This window comes from Camelina sativa, chromosome 3 (assembly GCF_030686135.1).
Source record: "Camelina sativa cultivar CO46 ecotype springtype chromosome 3, ASM3068613v1".
Lineage (NCBI taxonomy): Eukaryota > Viridiplantae > Streptophyta > Magnoliopsida > Brassicales > Brassicaceae > Camelina > Camelina sativa.
Genome location: NC_141882.1, coordinates 1,854,515 through 1,873,573, shown reverse-complemented (window position 1 = coordinate 1,873,573; position 19,059 = coordinate 1,854,515). Strand labels below are relative to the sequence as shown.

Here is a 19,059-nt window from a genome sequence, read left to right as displayed (position 1 = left end):
GGTTAAACGGATAGTTAAATGGTAATTAATTAACAACGTACCTACATGGGGATAAAAGAAGAAGTAAAAGTGTGAATGCGACGACCTAAGTGCTCGAACCTCGGAGGCCGCCTTCGTCAAAGAATAGTTAACAAGAGATATTTTCAAGACATTAATAGTATAGAGTAATAGAATAGTACTACTATTCACTAGGGAGTAGGGACCCAGAAATATCTCATATATGATATAAAAGGTTGCATGAAACACATGGACTAACTCAAGTATTCTTTGTCTTTAGAGTGTTCATAAAGGAATGTTATAAAACAAAACTTATAAGCCTGCAGTTGTTCTTATTAGTTCCTTAATGAAATTTTCATTTGTTCATCTGTTAACACATACATAATAATATGCCACTGAACCCAGAAATATCTTGTGGATCGGATATATATCGTGTGACTGATATTTTTTATTTATTTAATACAAAAGAAATATGAACCAGGAAAATATACACTTGCACTTATCTTTCGTTTTATATTTTTCCTTCTCTGAAACTCCTCAATTTATTATCTGGATTTGATTCTAAGGATGAGGGTCCATATTTCATCTTTTGTTTGTCTGATAAGAGTAAAGCCATGACCAACTTTAACGTATTGACGACTTAACATTACTTAATCGGGAAAGAAAGAGATCCACAATTTTGATAATTCTTAAACGCATTTATTACAATTTGTTGACTTCGTTAATTAATCTAAACTCCACGTTGATAAAATAAGCGATTCCCATTTTTAATTTTTTATCTGTTAATGGGTTATAAAAAAATTATCGATCGAACATGTTTGATATAAATTGGGCCATAGAACGAAGCTTAAAATAAATGGGCCTTAAAAATAGTGAAACAACGGGCCGTGGAAGCAATAATCTCAGAGGGATGATGATTACAGAAGGTGACGCTGGATAAGTCTTTTCTGGATAAAACACTCTCCATCCTCCTCCTGGAGCAGAGCTCAGAGCTCCATCGTCAAAACCCTTCCAATGGCTTCCTCGGTCGTCTCTTCTTTTCAACCCAGGTAACATATACTCTTCAATTACTCTAAAACCCTTAATGCCGACTCTTCATTCCTCTAGGGTTTCGTTTTTCTTTACTTGGCATTTACTACTCAAAATCTCTTTGGAATTGATGGGTTCATGAGCCTTTCGAGTGCAAAAAGAGTCTCTTCTTAGTTTTTATCTTTATAAATCTACGGGAACTTCAACTTGGTTGGTGAACTTTAAAACTGTGGGATTTTGAATTTGGAAATTTGATTGTGTTATTTGGAACTCAGTATGTCAAAGCAGGATTCTAGAAATTTTCTGAAAGTTCTATAAGAATGCAGCCCCTTCCTTAATCTAACGTTATCCTGGGGTTCCAAATCTCAGTTCCTGTGTATTGGTTGGTGGTAGAGTTTTACGTTTCTAGACATGTTTGGTTCTGAAGATAAAGAGTACATTCATTCCCCTTTGTTATAGGTCAGCATTTTTGGGAGATAGGAATGTGTTCAAGGTATCAAACACGCCATTTGCTCAAGTTGGGTATTCCAGTAAGACCATTGAGTGCAAAGAATCAAGGATAGGAAAGCAACCGATCGCTGTACCTTCCAATGTAACCATTGCTTTAGAAGGTCAAGACTTGAAAGTGAAAGGTCCACTGGGAGAGCTAGCTTTGACTTACCCACGAGAAGTTGAGCTTACCAAGGAAGATTCCGGTTTGTTAAGGGTCAAAAAAACCGTCGAAACTAGAAGAGCCAACCAAATGCACGGCCTTTTCAGGTTATACAAACTTCTCATCTTTTCTTTGTTTATTCAAATGGTTCTTTAACTTTTTGAGGTTAAAGATTGTTTGTTCTAATCCCTTTTTATAACTATTAGGACGCTTACGGATAACATGGTTGTGGGAGTATCAAAGGGATTTGAGAAAAAACTTATACTAGTGGGAGTTGGTTATCGTGCAACAGTGGAAGGGAAAGAATTGGTGCTGAATCTCGGGTTTTCTCACCCAGTTAAGATGAAGATACCGGATAGCCTGAAAGTGAAAGTGGAAGAGAACACAAGAATCACAGTGAGCGGATACGACAAGAGTGAAATCGGGCAGTTTGCTGCTACGGTTAGGAAGTGGAGGCCACCGGAGCCGTACAAGGGTAAAGGAGTCAAGTATTCTGATGAGATTGTTCGGAGGAAGGAAGGAAAAGCTGGAAAGAAGAAGTGATGGTCTTCAGTTTCGTTGTTATGTCTACTTACTTATCTACTCTCAATGTTAATGTGTATTTTGCTCATATTTTGTGTTTAGAAATTGAAGTTGTTTGTTTTGGGATTCTTGCAGATTGTTTAAAAGGAACCCATTAATTGTTTTTGATGCTCTGAGAAATGTCATCTGAATGTTTTTAGGTGCTTTGATGGGAAAATTTCTATTTGAAAAGGATCATCAACTTATTAGGCATTTTTAGCAAAACTTGAACTGTAAATTGAATCTATTCACTGAGTGTTGTTGTGCAGAAGCAGAACTAACTATATGGCTTTTGTTTTAATTTTATGAACCATAAATGGGGTGATGTTAAATCCTGACCAATTGAACCGAACCAATCCCGGATTGAAACCAAAACCGGGATTTTGTTTTTGTTGAAGATAAGACTTCACATTATAATTTTGGAACCAAGATATGGTGGTATTAAATCTAGACCAATCGGAACCGAACCGAATAAAAACTCATAAGTGAATTTTCTTATCTGCTATCCACAAAAAAAACTTGAATCCAATAGAAAATGAAAACGGAGAAAAATCTAATATACCCTTCTAATCAAACTTCTATTCTCATATCCCCTGCGAAAATAACAAACTATATTTTCTTTTTTTTAATCAAAAATGTGGTTAAAGACAAAGAAACCTATATCATTTTTGTTATTTACAGATCCAACCACCTTATACCCACCCAAACCCACAAAATTCGGACAATCCAGTTGAAATCGGATTTCTCCTTTAACTACCCAACTTTCGAATTCCTTCATTCACGACTCCACTCTCCCTCGTTCAATTCCCGTTAATTATTCTTCTTCCTCAAGTGCAACTAAGGATAACTCGATTCTGGGTAAGTTGAAATAGGTTGGGGTTTTTCGAATTTGGGTTATTTGTTTTTCAAAATCGGGTAATATGGGTTTCGATTTTCGATAATTTGGTTTTCAATTTTGGGGTTTTGTCGATTTTTTTCATGAATTGGAGTGGAAGTTGAAGTTGAAATCGGTTGTTGTTTTTTGTGTGCATGTGTGGAAGAATCATAATGGTTCGTACAAAGAACCCAAGCTATGTGGAAAAATCGAATTCCCCAGCAGATCTCGAAGAAGAAGCAACTCGTGGAGATGAATCAGAACTTGATTCCGATAAAACGAACTCAATTGAGAAGTCAAATGATAAGGATTCATCGGTAAGTATCTCTCCCTATATTGGTATAACCGTATAAGAATTCGTTCTAAAAAGTATAACTGTATAACTTGGTATAACTTTGAAAAGGTATAACTTAGAAAAACTTGGTATAACTAGATATGTGTCTTGCAGGAATCTGAGGATGAATCCGATGTAATGCAACCTTTGAGTATGTACTTTGATTACTCCCAGTATACGAAACCTTTCAAGATGTCTGGAAAGTGTTATATTTCAGAGGCGATAAACTTATTAGGCGGTCATCTTAAGGAAGAGGAGTTGGAATGGTTCTTAGGGCACCCACAGTTCAAGCATTTCTTCCATATGCCTAAGGATTCAAATCATAACTTGATGGGTATGTGGATGTTGTTGCTTCGCACAGCGCATTTAGAGAAGAAAAATGAATGCTGGTTCATTGTTAATGGGACTCCTATCCGGTATTCTCTCAGAGAAATGGCAATCATTTCTGGGTTATATTGCCATCAGTATCCAAAATTCAAGGATGGTTTGGGCAGTTTAAATTTTGCTCGGAAGCAATTTAAAGGTGGACAAATAATACAATATGGAGATGTCAAAGCGAAGCTACTTTCGATGAAGAAACCTTCAAATGATCGTTTGAAGATGGCCGTACTGTATTTTTTATCTAGCGTAATCATAGGGAAGAAAAATGGTGGAAAGAATGCACCCACTGTGGAGCCTTTCTTTCTTAGAGCTTTGGATGATCTTGATTTGTGTAGAACATTCCCTTGGGGTCGAATGGCATTTGATGAGAACATGAAAGACATCTTTCATTTGATGGGACACTTTGATGGAGTTGTGGGTCCACAGTGGGTCTTTCCTAGTTTCATCATTCCTTTGGAGGTAATTACTAGTTTTCAAAATCTACAACTTAGTATAACTAGATCCAACTAAACATTGAATGTTCTTGTGTTGTGTGTAGCTTCTTGCGTTTGAAGCAATTCCTGTGCTAAAGAACACCTTCCGAGAAGACGTTTCTGATTCACATGCACACCGTAACTGTCCTCGGATGTGCAAGATGAAGTTTAAAGCAAGTAAGAAGAAAGGTTTTTCTTTGAAAGAAATATATGACCAACTTGGTACAACTAAGGTTAGTTATTCATATTCATTATTTATGTAAATTACTTATCAGATTCATTATTTATGTAACATTGGTTGATAGGAGATTGATAGTATGTTATGTTTGTTTATTTTGACAGGAGATTGATAGTATGTTAACTCCAACTCCTCGAGAGGCACGCCTTTTAGCCATGATCATAGATGAGGATGGTGGTTGGGATGATGCGGATGATCCAGTTGCTGATGGTTGGAGCAAACGTTTAATTGAAAAGGACAAGTCAATTTGGTTTGAAGAGCTTCACAACCTAGATGTGGCCGCCCGATCATTTGAGGCTAATCCGGTGATTGAGAATGTGGATCCGGATGATGTGGATCCGAATGATGTGGCTAAGGATGATGCGAATTCGGAGAATGATATGGTAGGAGGTAGCTTGATTCAGCTAAGAGCTAGCTTGATTCAGCTAGAAGATCTGGTGAAGAAGGGGTTTAAGGAAATCAACGAAAAATTTGATGACATGGATGCTAGGATCAAATCGGTGGAAACATATGTGAACTGGGAAAGAAATGGAGAAGGATTTTTTCCAAGCGAGGAAGTTGGTGCAAATGAGTGTGACGGAGTTGGTGCAAATGAGGCTATAGAGGTGGAGGATGCCGAGAAGGAGAAGGCCGAGAGGGAGAAGGCCGAGAAGGAGAAGGCCGAGAGGGAGAAGGCCGAGAAGGAGAAGGCCGAGAGGGAGAAGGCCGAGAAGGAGAAGGCCGAGAGGGAGAAGGCCGAGAAGGAGAAGGCCGAGAGGGAGAAAGCCGAAAAGGAGAAGGCTGAAAAGGAGAAGGCGGAGAAGGAGAAGGCTGAGAGGGAGAAAGCCGAGAGGGAGAAGGCCGAGAAGGAGAAGGCCGAGAAGGAGAAGGCCGAGAGGGAGAAGGATCCAGTGGATAAGGATCCAATGGAGAAGGATCCAATGGAGAAGGATCCAGTGGAGAAGGATCCAATGGAGAAGGATCCAGTGAGATACGAGAGAAAAAAGAGAACAAGAGAAGGAGACAGTGGAGAACAACTTGGTACAAAGGTGAAGATTATAAGTAAGAAGGGGACGGGACCTTCCGTTGTCGTAAGGAGTCGGAGTCCTATTATAACAAGGCAGAAGCACTCCAAAAAGTAAGGAGCATGTAATCTTGTATGAGTCAGTATGTGAACTCTTTGGTTGTTTTTATGTTTTTTGTTAAGTACTCGGAATGTTTAACTAGGTACAACTCTGTTTTTTTAAGTACAACTCTATGTTTTTAAGTACAACTTGGTTGGAATGTTAAAGTCAGTATGTGAACTCTTTGTGTGTTTAAGCAGACAAAATAACACACAAGAACAAGAACAAGTTCTACTTAGTTGTACCATCTTCCGAGACATACCACAAGAAGACATCCAAAAAAAACGAGAAAACAGATCTGCTTAATTTTCTTCATATCTCTGCTCCTATCCATCTTCAGCTGTCTAACTTCTTCTTCGAGGACACCCACTTGAAAATCTAATTGTTGTACTTCATCCACCAATGCCTCATCAACCCATTTAAATACATGTGTGTCGTTGACAAGCTACATATAAGACAGAAATTGGTAAATAAATGTAATAGATAATCAACGAATATTAAAATATATTTACATTTCTTTGTGCTGCATACGCACAACAGTAGTAGCGACGACAAGGGTTTGAGATCGAGTGAGAGATTATCTCAACTACTGCCGAACCACAATGACATTTTTTTTGGATGCCTGGAAACCTTACTCGATTAGAGGAATTGCTACATGAGGTCCTCGATGCTCCAGAATCGTAGCTCATTTCAAGATTTGAGATGACCCAGAAATCGCAAACCCTAACTAGGAAAGAGAGGAGTTTGGGAATCGAAATCGGGAGATCGGGAGAGGGGAAATCGAAATCGGGAGAGAAGATTTTGTATGAACCCAGAAATCAAAAACGAAAACCCAGAAATCGGGAGAGAGGAATTTTTTTTTGTAGGAACCCAGAAATCGCAAGAGAGGGAGAGAAATGATTTTTTTTTTTTGACCCAGAAATCGCAAAATCGTGCCTAAACCCGCCCTAGCATACTTGGCTCCAATTTTAATTTTTCAAAAATTGAAATTTTGTTTGGGACACATAAAAAACACGTGTAGCCGCCAATTTACACACGTGTAGCCGCCAATTTACACATGTGTAGCCGCCAAAATGCACTAGTTGTTCCAAGTTTTCAGATTGTACCGATCTTGACAAGTTGTACAATTCCAAATTTTTTATTGTTTTTAGTTATACCATGTCAAACCCCAATAATTTTAGTTGCACACATGGTTTACGGTTAATTGAGATACATTTACACATGTTCATGCGATCATATGTTTGAAAAGATAATTTCTTAAACTTTTGTAATTATATGTGGTTTACAACGATAAATGAACCCTTAAAGTATATGGTGTTTCATGGTAAATCTTGAATATGATGAAAATTGTTATGACAATTCTTTCTTTCAATTAGTTATATAATATTTTTGTTGTTAACAAATATCATATTTATTTTTATTTGAAATTTTATAAATAATAATATAGTTATTTTGATTTTTTTAATTATTTTTAATAATAAAATTTTAATTACAATTTTTAATTATAAATAATATATATAATTATTTTTTTCAACTAACCTAAGGAAGATAATCACAATTTAACTGAAATAAGTTTTCCCATAAGGATAAGCAAACATGTCTATCAAGATAATCCACAAAAAACAAACACACACAAATGACAATAGTTGTACCGAGGAAAAAACAAGTTTTACTAAGTTCTCCAAATAAGAAACTAAGTTCGAGAACCCTCACTATCAAACCAGCTCTTACTCGAATTTTTCTTCTTCTTCCTGCGTCCATGTTCTCTGGCTGATGGAATCCTTTTTGTTGGTTTTCTTCCTTTTTTTGTGACATAAAACTTAGGAAGAACAATCTTAGCACGTACATCGTCAGGGACCATCCACATAGACATGATAGGAACTGGATATATCATCCTCGAATACCCCAATGCCCACTGCTCCATCCAATAGTACTTACTGCACAAGTCATGCAGTTGGATCTCATTACCGGCGTTCCTTGCTGCTTCCATCGCAGCAGCAATTGCATGCACACACGGATATCTGTCAATATCAAATTGTTTACAGTAGCACATTTTCCTTCTCAGATCAACCACATAACTACTACCATCAACTCCAGTCACGCTGTATTCCAGAAAATAGTTGTTTAGTTCAGTCATTGGTAAGAGCTTTGCTTCAGAACACCTTGTGTGCATCAGTGTCTCAACAAAAGGGACTAGTTTATGCTCTTTTGGAGTCTCTAAGGATATCTTCCTGTATTTGTTAAACCATTCAGCCACTTTACTAACAATCGCATCAATCATTGGTAATAACGGGTATGCCCTTGCAAATCAAAAGACACCATTGATAGATTCAACCGTATTAGTGGTGTCTATGTTGTATCTAGCTCCTGGAAAATAACATCGAGTCTATTTGTTCTGTCCTACATGATTATCAAGATAAGTACTTGCAGCTGGATACCTTCTGATAAAATCAGCATAGAGTCTCTCAAACTCAGGCTCTGTGTAAGCCTTAGCACATACCATGAACTTCGTCGCAACTAAATCCCTGTTCACGTTTTTGCAGCTCAATACAATACCCATGATGAGATAACGGGTACACCGTATTTATTGACTTGATTAGGCTTTGATTTCTATCAGAACATAAGACCAGTTCAGGACAATCTGGTACAACTGATTTCAATTTGCTGAAAAACCAGGTCCAACTTGTATCTTTCTCACCATCAACTACACCAAATGCAATCGGATAATGGTGATGATCCGGATCTTGAGCTGTAGCCACGATTAGTACTCCACCATAGACATTTTTAATACTTGTTGCATCAACAATGATCACCTTTCTCATAGCTTTGAAGCCTTCAATGCACGCTCCCAAGGCGAAGAACAAGTACTTAAACCTCTGTGCTTCATCCAATTCAACAAATGAAATTGTACCTGAGTTCATTGTCTGCAGCATGTGCATATAACAATGCACCAACTTAAAACTATCCTCTGGAGTACCGCGAAGATCATATCCAGCTAGTTTTTTTCCTCTATTTGCGGTCGAGTAAGACACTTTAACACCAACTCTTGATTGAACCAAAGGGATGAGATTTTTGGGAGTTGGAGTGACTATCAAACATGGGTAATTTTCACGCAAAACTGATGCAACTAAATGTGGTGTGCCTCTCCTTTTTCTCCTCATTGTACTTGTATCTGACCTCAAGCACGTATGCGTCTTGTTGTAAGTTCTGACCGAGAAACTGTCTGAATTCCCATTCCTCGCAGCTCGTAAAGACCACTTGCAACCCCTTTTAAATTCACAGCATTTAACCACAAACAACATAGTATCCGACTTCACAATAACAAACTCAAAACAGTTCTTGTGTGCAGCTTTTTCAACTAAATCTTTAACTGCTTGCTTGCTTTCAAATTCTTGACGTAAAGTCAAATCCAAACCATCTTCCCATTCACGATTTACAACTGGTGTGACCTCAGAACCTTCAATCATATCACAGTTATCTGTTATTGCTCGTTCTTCAGACTGTTCTTGATAAAGAACCATGTTCCCATCACTATTCTCCATCATCTCAAAACGTTCAGACGGCTCACCTTCATACATCGTGTTCTCATATGTCGCTCTACTACTTGAAATCAACTCCTCATTAAGTGAACAACCTACAGTCCCTCGACTTTGCTCATCCCCCTTATTTATTTCAACATCATTCACGACTTCCACATGCAAAACTTGGAATTGATCTGGATTCATTTCCAAATAACACATCAGATCATCATCATCATGTATGTGTATCGGTCTCTTAGGATGAACTGATTCGGGAACGTAACTCAATTTCAGCTCAGTCATAGTTTCATCAACCTTCGCCTTTCTGCATATTTTCTGCACCAATGCAGAATAACTGACCTCTTCAATAGATGTCTCCATTCTAAGAGATTGATGAACTTTTTCTCTTGAAATCCATCTTAGTTCATTTTCCCTTGTTGCATAATATCCCCCGTAATCAAAAACGATGATTATCCGACGATTATTATTCATTGTGCCTGAAATAAAATAAAAAACTCACATTGGAACCTCTGTCGTGTAAATAGTATTACCAAGTTGTACCAAAATTGTATCAGTTGAACCCGTTTAAGTTGTACCAAACTATTACCAGTTGTACCCGTATCAGTTATACCTAGTCTACCAGTTGTACTACATCGACTCCACAAAATCACTATTTATTTCGGAATATTTTTACAATTCAGTTCGAATGAAGTGTTACAATCCACTTAGTATGCGACCCATTTCGACACTAATACAAATGAGAATAAATTGAATGAGCATTCAAGGTATATATCCTAATTGCTTTAGGATGAACCTCAAGAACCCTAATTGCATTGGTAAATAAATGTAAGAATATCACCTGAATCTTCTGCTTTGCTTTGTTGTTTGCTTCAATCCCAATCTTTTGCTTTCGTTTGGAATCAAATCGATTTCTATGGACTCGATTTGTATCGATTGGAAGGGGGAGAGGAGCAACAATGGGGGAGCGGGGACGAGATCGGGAGAGAGAGGGGAGAGAGAGGGGAGAGAGAAGGAACCCGATTGATGGAGAAAAATTGATGGGTTCCACATGTTTTTCTTTTTAAAATTTTATGATTTATTAAATAAAAGGTTATGGATAAAAATGAGATATGTTGGTCAATCCTTTGTCAAAGGGTACTTAGACCACAAAAGGGTATTGATGAATAAATTGCAAGGGTATTATAGAGTTTGGTCAAATGAAAACTATAACAGCTAACCAAAAACTTCGTTTCTATTTGATCAAAATCAAAAACCAAAATCGATTAAAACTGGAATCAAATCAAAAACCAAAATCGTACCAGTAGAGATGTCCGAAATAAAAAAACACGGATTGTAATTTTATTTTTTTGGTTTGGGAGAGAGTTCACCGGAGGCCGAAAAAATTCTTCTCTCTCGCTCGCTCGTCCATTGTTGTCTCAGCTACGAACGAAGATGAGAAGCGAAGCTGTGAAGAGACCGAGAAAACAGGTTGACGAAGAAGAGCTAACAATGTCGGAGCCTAAAACCAAGTACGATCGTCAACTCAGGTATTACTACTCTTTTCTCCCTCCAATATCTCTCGCTCTTTGTACGATTCTCCTTGGGAACTGATGAAGTAATCGGGTGGCTATGGGGTTTTGATTTGGAAATAAAATAAAATCGTAGGATATGGGGGGAGCTAGGTCAAGCGGCTTTGGAAGAAGCGAGTATCTGTTTGCTCAATTGTGGCCCTACTGGCTCCGAAGCTTTGAAGAATCTCGTCCTTGGTGGTGTTGGTAGCGTCACCGTCGTTGATGGATCCAAGGTTCAACTTGGTGACCTCGGAAACAATTTCATGGGTACACTACTAACTTTTATGAATTTTTGTTCTCCTTCTGGGGTATTCGGGGACTTAGTTAGGTTACTATTGGTGTTTGTTTTTTGACATGTGAAGTCGATTTGAAGAGTGTTGGCCAGTCTAAAGCCAAATCTGTTTGTGCGTTTCTCCAAGAGCTTAATGATGCTGTTAAAGCTAAGTTTATCGAGGAGAATCCGGACACTTTGATTACAACTAACCCATCTTTCTTCTCCCAGTTCACTCTTGTTATAGCTACTCAGGTACTATTCTGTTTTTTTTTTTTGTTCAGTTGTAATCTATACTATTGATTTGTGTGCTCCAACTTTCCCAAGTTGTGATTCTTGCTTACAGTCAATCACCAGGCAAAGCCTTCCTGGTTCCCCTCGGGATTTTGCTATATTAGTCTTTTCTATGTTGTTTAACTCATTCTCCATCCCATTTTCCAATGTTGGTTTCTTGTAGCTGGTGGAAGATTCAATGGTGAAACTTGATAGGATCTGTCGAGAAGCTAATGTCAAGTTGGTTTTGGCTCGCTCTTACGGGCTTGCTGGCTTTGTTCGCATCTCTGTAAAGGTGATAACCCATTATGTGTCGGATAACTATACTTATGGCCAATAATATCCTGCAGTTTGGATATTGACCACGGGGAAATGCTAAGTTCTATTCTTTTTTTTATCAGGAGCACACCATAATTGACTCTAAACCTGATCATTTTCTTGACGACCTTCGCTTGAATAATCCATGGCCTGAACTCAGGAGGTTCACTGCTCTCGTTTTCTCTCTCATTATGTTGTGTGGCATCTTTTAACATTGTGGTTGTGGATGGACGATTGAGTGATATCTGATAATTATTCATTGAACGGCAGTTTTGTGGAAACCATCGATCTAAATGTATCAGATCTGGCTGCACATAAGCACATACCTTATGTCGTCATTCTTGTGAAGATGGCTGATGAATGGGCTCAATCCCATGGTGGTAATCTTCCCTCGACCAGGGAAGAAAAAAAAGAGTTTAAGGTGTAGTTTTTTTTTGTAACTAAGCAAATTCATTAGGTAGCCTACTTTCTTCTGCTTCCTTATTCTAATTTCTATATCGTTGAAATCTAAGGATTTGGTTAAGTCCAAGAGGGTAACTATGGATGAAGATAACTACAGAGAAGCTATTGAATCCGCTTTCAAAGTTTTCGCTCCTCGTGGAATCAGTAAGTAGATATCTTGTTTGGCGTGGGTAGAACTTGAATTAATATTTGGTGCTTCCATGCCGCATATGTTTATTTTTTTAATGGTCGAGTACTTCAGCTGTATGTTGATATTAGAGGTCAAATCACAGTGTCCCTTATGTTGAACCAAATTTGTTTTCTCTTCCAGGTTCAGAGATTCAAAAAATTAGTAATGATAGTTGTGCTGAACCAAGTTCAAATTCTTCGGATTTTTGGGTGATGGTGGCGGCTCTGAAGGTTTGACACTTGAAACTTACTTTACCAAAACTCATATTGCAAATGGTTGGGCAAAATTTCAGGGTTTTTAAATTGTTCAGAGTTTTAATTCAATAAGTCTTATGTTTCCATTGACCACAACTCACTTTGATTTGACCTCATAAAGTACTGATACATAAATTTTACCTGCAGGAATTTGTTGCAAACGAAGGTGATGGAGAGGCACCCCTTGAAGGCTCTATACCAGATATGACGTCTTCAACTGAGTGAGTGCACCTGCCTTCATGGCACTGAAATCCATCTTCAATCTATTTTTCACATTCATAATGCAGCTGTATGATTTTTCCTTGCAGACACTATATCAATTTGCAGAAAATTTATTTAGCCAAAGCTGAGGCTGATTTTCTTTTCCTGGAGGAACGAGTAAGAAACATTTTAAAGAAAATCGGTCGAGATCCTAGCAGCATTTCAAAACCAACAATCAAGAGCTTCTGCAAGAATGCAAGGAAACTTAAAGTGAGAATACTTACATTCGAAACAAGTTTTATTTGTATTCATATGTCGATGTTCTGCCTGTTGCGTATTTGCTTTTTCTTTTGGGGGAGTATCAGAACATCTGTTTTGATTAAAACATAAACCGCATTCCGTGCTTTGTAGGTATGCAGATATCGTTTGTTAGAGGACGAGTTCAGCAATCCTTCTGTAACCGAAATTCAAAAGTATTTAGCAGACGAGGACTACAGGTACGAATGTCTTCACAGAATTTTCCCTTTTCATATGAGTGCAAAATTAACAGATGTGAAAAATGGCATATCTACCAAACGGTTGCTCTTTGATACATGCAGTATGATGTTGTGATTGAATATTGCTCGAGCATTTTGCAAAACTGCAAATATTTTACAGTATAAGTTATTCATTTAGTTAACTTGAGCTAACCAGATCTTTTAGTTCATCTTAAGCTTACACAGCAGCAAAATAGATTCTGGATTTAGTTGTTTTAATGCTTGCATGTTTAGCTCTTATGCTGATAATGTTACCGTCACAGTGGTGCAATGGGATTTTATATTCTTCTCAGAGCTGTTGACAGATTTGCTGCCAACAATAACAAGAATCCTGGACAGTTTGATGGGTAAGAAACTCATTATGGCATGAAGCTCAATCTTATTTCTTTGTTTGGCTATTAACATGCAATATGTTTTGCTTTGCTAGAGGAATGGATGAAGACATTTTTCGGTTAAGAAATATTGCCTCGAGTCTTCTCACCGACTTGGGCTGTAATGGCTCTGTAGTCCCCGATGACCTCATCAATGAGATGTGCCGGTTTGGTGCCTCAGAGCTTCATGTCGTATCTGCCTTTATTGGAGGAATCGCGTCTCAAGAAGTCATCAAGGTTCGATTCATAGATCCTTCTTATTGTTTCAATTTCAAGAGTTTTATGTGGAATTCACCAGCTTATAGACAATGCATACCGAGATGATTTAATTTGTAGTCGTCTCTCTCGCTTTCTTCGTTGCAGCTTGTCACGAAGCAGTTTGTTCCGATGGTGGGGACGTACATCTTCAATGGCATTGATCACAAGTCTCAGTTATTGACATTGTAGAAGATCTTTCTTTACACGTTGGCTTGAAACAGAGAGAGAGAGAGAGAGAGAGAGAGAGAGAGAGAGAGAGAGAGAGAGAGAGAGAGAGAGAGAGAGAGATTTTATCATATCCATTCTTCATCTTGCTTCGCTTTGTTTGTGTAACATTGACCAGATTTGGTGAAGCTAGTTTCATAATATGGGCCAGAGTAAGCCCACTTTACACATATTAGTCAGCCGAAGGTTTTTAATGAGATGATGATTTCTACAAATCATACAAACGACAAGAATGTCCATGATGTTAACATCAAAAGTTGCAGTCAAGAAAATGGGGTCCAAGAATAAGATCAATCGAAATGGAATATTAAAATTGTCTAGACCGATAATGGGCATAAAACATCAGTTACATCAATTTGCTACTTCAAGAGAAAAGTTAAGAGCCACAAATACAATTTGGGGATTTAGGGGAAATAAAGACAATTAGAAATGGGTGTGGGGTTATGGCAAATGCATGAATAATAGAGGCCATTGAAGCTCGGTGGGTTTCACTACCATGGCAATTCATGTAAAAGTATAACTTACACCCTTTCTCTTTCTTTTACCTAAGTGTATGTATATTTTGCATTTGATTTTAATTACACCCTTTCACTTGTTTACTTTTTTTTTTTGGTGTAATGAAAGGAGGAGTTAACAACAAGAAACAGATAGATGGATGGAAATGGGATGTCAGCTTTAAAGGGGTTTGCTTGAAGAAGACCAAACTTAGACATTGAATTAGGTAAAGTGGCAGTCTCCTCTTTCAAGCAAAGCACCTAACTTCTACCATCCTCTCTCACCGATTCATTGATTGCCCAATTTCAAGTTCGTAAAACATACTATACTATTGTTTAATATTTTATGACTACTAAAATTCTGTATCGATCTTGTTCATTGGTTGAATTATTTTCACTTATGGATATATACATGAAAATTGCTTTCTTTTTCTTTCTTATGTATAAACAAAATCTCTGTTTTTTCTTCTTATTGAATATCATTTAAAAGTAAAACAGAAATTAATTTGCTATAATTTGTTACAGATTTTATCTGCCACACCTACTAATAAAACTATAATTATAGGACATTGTTTTTGAGATTAAACATATGTGTGCAACATATCGATAACATTCTTTAAGTTATGTGTATATGTAGTAGTAGACAAACATGTTTGAAATAAAACCATGTGGTTTGATTTACAGCTATTGTGACACACCATACACGTTATACTTGACCAGCACCCCTATTCACAAATTATAATACTTGCTTATAATTATGCATAAAAAACCCATAAGATAGCATATCAACCGGATAAAAAATTATCAATGATAGATCTGATGATACAGAGCTATGAACATTATTAAATAAAAGTAGATAACATTGATCCAATCAAATTCATTGCAGTCTCGTCTGTTTGTTATGCAAACAAATTATAGCACCGACTTCTTGAATACTCACATGCCATTAGCAATTGAGCAGAGCCATCGATGGAATATTACGTTTTTTTTTTCTTTTGGGGCAAACAGTGGAATATTACGTTAAGAAATTAGAATTGATTTTTTTTTTTTTTTTGGTTTTTCCCCAACCACTGAGTTCGTAAATCTGGTTGAGAAAAGAATTAGAGTCCACCAGACAATACCAAATTTAAAATGATAGTACTATTTTATTAATCAAATGTATGCATGTGTGTGTTTATGTTTCAGTTACGCATGAATTTGTATGTGTTCCCTAGGACTGAAAAAAGATGTTTTTTTTTTTTTTTTTTTGACAAATGATGATTCTATTCATTCAAATAGAAAGGGATAAAGAATCACAGAGTTTAAAAGATTACAAGAAGAGGCTTTCCCCAAAGCCATATACAAATACAAACATAAAAGAAACATCAAGCAAGGTTCCATGAGAGCTATGACACAAAAGCTAATAAGCAATTGTAGGCATGTGGGATCATGGTTGCAGGATTGGACATCATCGAAGATCTCAAAAGATGACAGGTAGGTCACGGTCAAAGGACACAATGTCGTTAATAGTAGAATCAGAGCCAAGGAACTAACTGAAGTGAGGAGCACCAGCAGACGTAGAGCCAAGGTATGGATTCGGGGGTCAAAGACCCGGAGGGTGAAGGAGGTGCTGGTACATGTTTGCTCACTAATGTGGAACCTGAAGTAAACAACTAGAATCATCGAGGGGTGGTTGTTAGTAGAGAAACTTTTTAGACCATAACCACAACCTCGACAATTTGAATTCAGGTCTAGTATGCAATGAAACTTCAGCAACTGAGGAGCATGAGATTTCAGAATTGAAGCTAAAACCAGAATTCACAGAGTATAGATGTAGAACTGTAACATAACAGGTGGATCCTCTCTGCCATGGACATGGTGATCAAGAATTCCACACAAAGTTTGTAGTCGGAACGACATTGGTGAAGAGAAAACAGACCTGAGCTTCGAAGGAGGGGATGGTTGCAGGGCAATGGGAACAGTAGAGTTTACCGGAGAAGAAGCTAAAAGCAGGTGCACATAATAAAAGTAATGTCGTAGCAAACCAAGTGGGTCCTCTCTGCCATGGAAATGGTGATCAAGAATTCCACACAGGGTTTGCATTCGACAGAACCCGGGAACAAAGACAAATAGCTTGCACTTCATGAAAGGGTGTGAATGTTGGGAATTAAGGCAAACGTGGTAATTCCAGCTTTGGGGGCCAACAGACAAAGTCGTAAGTTGAGCAGTCGCCATAGTTCTAACATACTCATTGTACATCCAAGACACACTAGCTAATTGGGTTCTCTGATGCAGTCTTCGAACATCGGATATGACCAAACAAGCTAATAACAGTCTATAGGATAACATGGGGTTTGATAGAGAGAACCTGGTCTTTTGGGGATTTGGCAAAACTAGTGGGTCTGCAAAGCTCTCGAGGTGACAAGTCTGTGAGATGGGAGTCCAACATCGGGGGCAAGATGCAGCTCTGGAAGATACTCCGTCAAGCAACCACTCAAACGAAGAATCGAATGATGTAGCTGAACGGAGATCTTCAGAGGCGGAGCACACACCGGATCGAGAAATTGGGAGATGCAGGGACTTTGAAACCTTTGACGATAAACCTGGGCGAGAATAGTTGAAGATGGGGTTCGCTGGACTGCACATCCTTCGATACAAGAGCAGAGGTAGGTCTTCATCGTTTGGATCTGGGATGTTGGTCGGGGATTGCGAAAGATTCATAGGAGAAAAATAAAAGGGGAAAAAGAGTTAAAAGAGGAAAGGAGAGAGAACATGAAGCAGCAGAGGAGAGCATCCGACACCGGCAGGCCAGAGCCCTACCGGTGTGAGAGCATCCGACATGTGAGAGCGAAGGAAGTGAGAGCATCCGACACCGGCAGGCCAGAGCCCTACCGGTGTTGGAGGGAGATGATGGCCACAGTGCCTCGATAATAGTGTCTGGGAGAGAATATTAAGGCGAACTAGAATTTGGTTCGATGATAAATTACAAATTTTCCAATCTGACGAAAAAGATGTCTTTTGAACTGAATTTCATAATACTATTTCTACGACATTGGGAACGGAAATTTTTATAAATTTGGTTAACGTATAGAGCATCTTTATATGGAAGACATGATTGGTTAAATTAACTCAACTAACATGTACGTAAAGAAACTAAATTTGCAAGATATATGTAATCATCGTATATTAGCTTTTAAAAATCCAGTATTTGTGAGAGACATTAACAATGACCAATATTGTCGAACAAAACAAAAATAAAAATAAAAAAATCCATATCCACAAAAATGAAGATGCACAGATACAGGATACTCCAAAACTAATACGGATCGAGCGGCATAACCATATAAATCAAAGGTGGATTATTAAAATTCATGAACAAATCGATGGCCAAGTCATGTGGCATCATTTTGGACACAAGTTACACAAACTCACATACAGATTCATCAGTGGATTTATGAAACATTCATGATGACACGTGGAAAACCTCGTGACGTTGGACCCACTAGTCATTTTTTGGGATACTGATTTTGCAGTGAGCCTTGTGATGCAAAACGAAAAACATCACATGGTGGGCTAGTGCCTAGTACAGTCGCAGAATCTCTCATCTCTCTCTCTAATGAACTGAAAAGACCCGACTAAAATAGTAATAACTGTCTTTTATTTTCATCTGACATTAGGTAACCGATACATATATAATGCTTGTTGATGTTGCATGTAAAAATACTAAAGTTCAACGGGTCAAAAATGGACGTGTTTATTATATATACGATGGCGAGTGGCATGCATTAAACTAAAACTAGACGAGTGTGTAGGCTAGCATTTATAAGGCTTGTGCTATGAAAAAAAGCTAACGGTGCTGGCTCGTTAAGATCACGTGAAAATGAATGAATACGCTGGGGTTTTTTACAACCAATATATATTGAAATGTCAATTACTATTTACCAATCAATTTAAGTTCCCCCACACCTATTCTGATCATGTGGCGAGGGCCAGCTCTAAGCTAGCTAAAGTCAGAGTCAACCAATAAAAGTGCCTCTCATTCATTCCAATGTCTCAAATCGCTATACGCATAAACACATGGCATTTGTGACATACCTAGTAACGTAATTAACGTATTTAATAAATACATGTTACGTATAAATAACATATTACAAGCACGAAAATAAATAATACTTCTTTTGTCTCATAAAAATTGATGTTTTAGGATATTTTTTTGTCCTACGAAAATTGATGTTTTGTAAACTTCAACAAGTAATCATAGAAAATATTTAAAACTTTGAATTGTTATTAGTTTAAAATTAAATAATTTCTCTTTAGCAAAAAAAAATATATTTAAACTCAGTAATCATTATTTTCTTAAAATGTGTAAAACCTTCTAAACATCAATCTTTATGAAACAGATGAATTATTAATCTAGTTTGTTATTTTTGTATCAACAAATATATATATATATATATATCTGTTATATTAAGAGACCAAAAGACCAACACTCGTGGTACCATGCGTCTTTTTTTGTT

General features: G+C 37.5%; 4 protein-coding genes and 1 long non-coding RNA gene across 5 annotated transcripts; 4 read left to right on the top strand and 1 right to left on the bottom strand.

Moving 5' to 3' along the window:
• The first annotated feature begins 855 nt into the window (after window positions 1–855).
• On the top strand, window positions 856–2,363 carry LOC104763044 (large ribosomal subunit protein uL6c). The gene is made up of 3 exons (XM_010486465.3): window positions 856–1,046; window positions 1,486–1,785; window positions 1,885–2,363. The coding sequence occupies exons 1-3, from the start codon at window positions 1,012–1,014 to the stop codon at window positions 2,219–2,221; spliced, it is 672 nt and encodes a 223-aa protein (XP_010484767.1). The 5' UTR covers window positions 856–1,011; the 3' UTR covers window positions 2,222–2,363.
• A 923-nt stretch (window positions 2,364–3,286) lies between these two features.
• LOC104763038 (uncharacterized protein At3g43530-like) lies at window positions 3,287–5,660 on the top strand. The gene is made up of 5 exons (XM_087496906.1): window positions 3,287–3,430; window positions 3,562–4,287; window positions 4,367–4,534; window positions 4,644–5,144; window positions 5,334–5,660. The coding sequence occupies exons 1-5, from the start codon at window positions 3,287–3,289 to the stop codon at window positions 5,658–5,660; spliced, it is 1,866 nt and encodes a 621-aa protein (XP_087353032.1).
• Window positions 5,661–7,200: 1,540 nt separating this feature from the next.
• On the bottom strand, window positions 7,201–9,656 carry LOC147946501 (uncharacterized). Its single transcript, XM_087497721.1, has one exon. The coding sequence runs from the start codon at window positions 9,650–9,652 to the stop codon at window positions 8,132–8,134; it is 1,521 nt and encodes a 506-aa protein (XP_087353847.1). The 5' UTR covers window positions 9,653–9,656; the 3' UTR covers window positions 7,201–8,131.
• Window positions 9,657–10,375: 719 nt separating this feature from the next.
• LOC104763030 (NEDD8-activating enzyme E1 regulatory subunit AXR1) lies at window positions 10,376–14,239 on the top strand. The gene is made up of 14 exons (XM_010486453.3): window positions 10,376–10,707; window positions 10,826–10,998; window positions 11,094–11,257; window positions 11,460–11,570; window positions 11,677–11,756; window positions 11,864–12,014; window positions 12,106–12,199; window positions 12,366–12,454; window positions 12,626–12,699; window positions 12,787–12,949; window positions 13,091–13,176; window positions 13,479–13,562; window positions 13,643–13,823; window positions 13,950–14,239. Exons 1-14 carry the CDS (start codon window positions 10,613–10,615, stop codon window positions 14,031–14,033), a joined length of 1,629 nt encoding a protein of 542 aa, XP_010484755.1. The 5' UTR covers window positions 10,376–10,612; the 3' UTR covers window positions 14,034–14,239.
• A 196-nt stretch (window positions 14,240–14,435) lies between these two features.
• LOC147946500 (uncharacterized) lies at window positions 14,436–17,278 on the top strand. The gene is made up of 2 exons (XR_015588266.1): window positions 14,436–14,583; window positions 14,694–17,278. It is a non-coding gene; the product is annotated as an uncharacterized LOC147946500 (long non-coding RNA).
• Window positions 17,279–19,059: the final 1,781 nt, after the last annotated feature.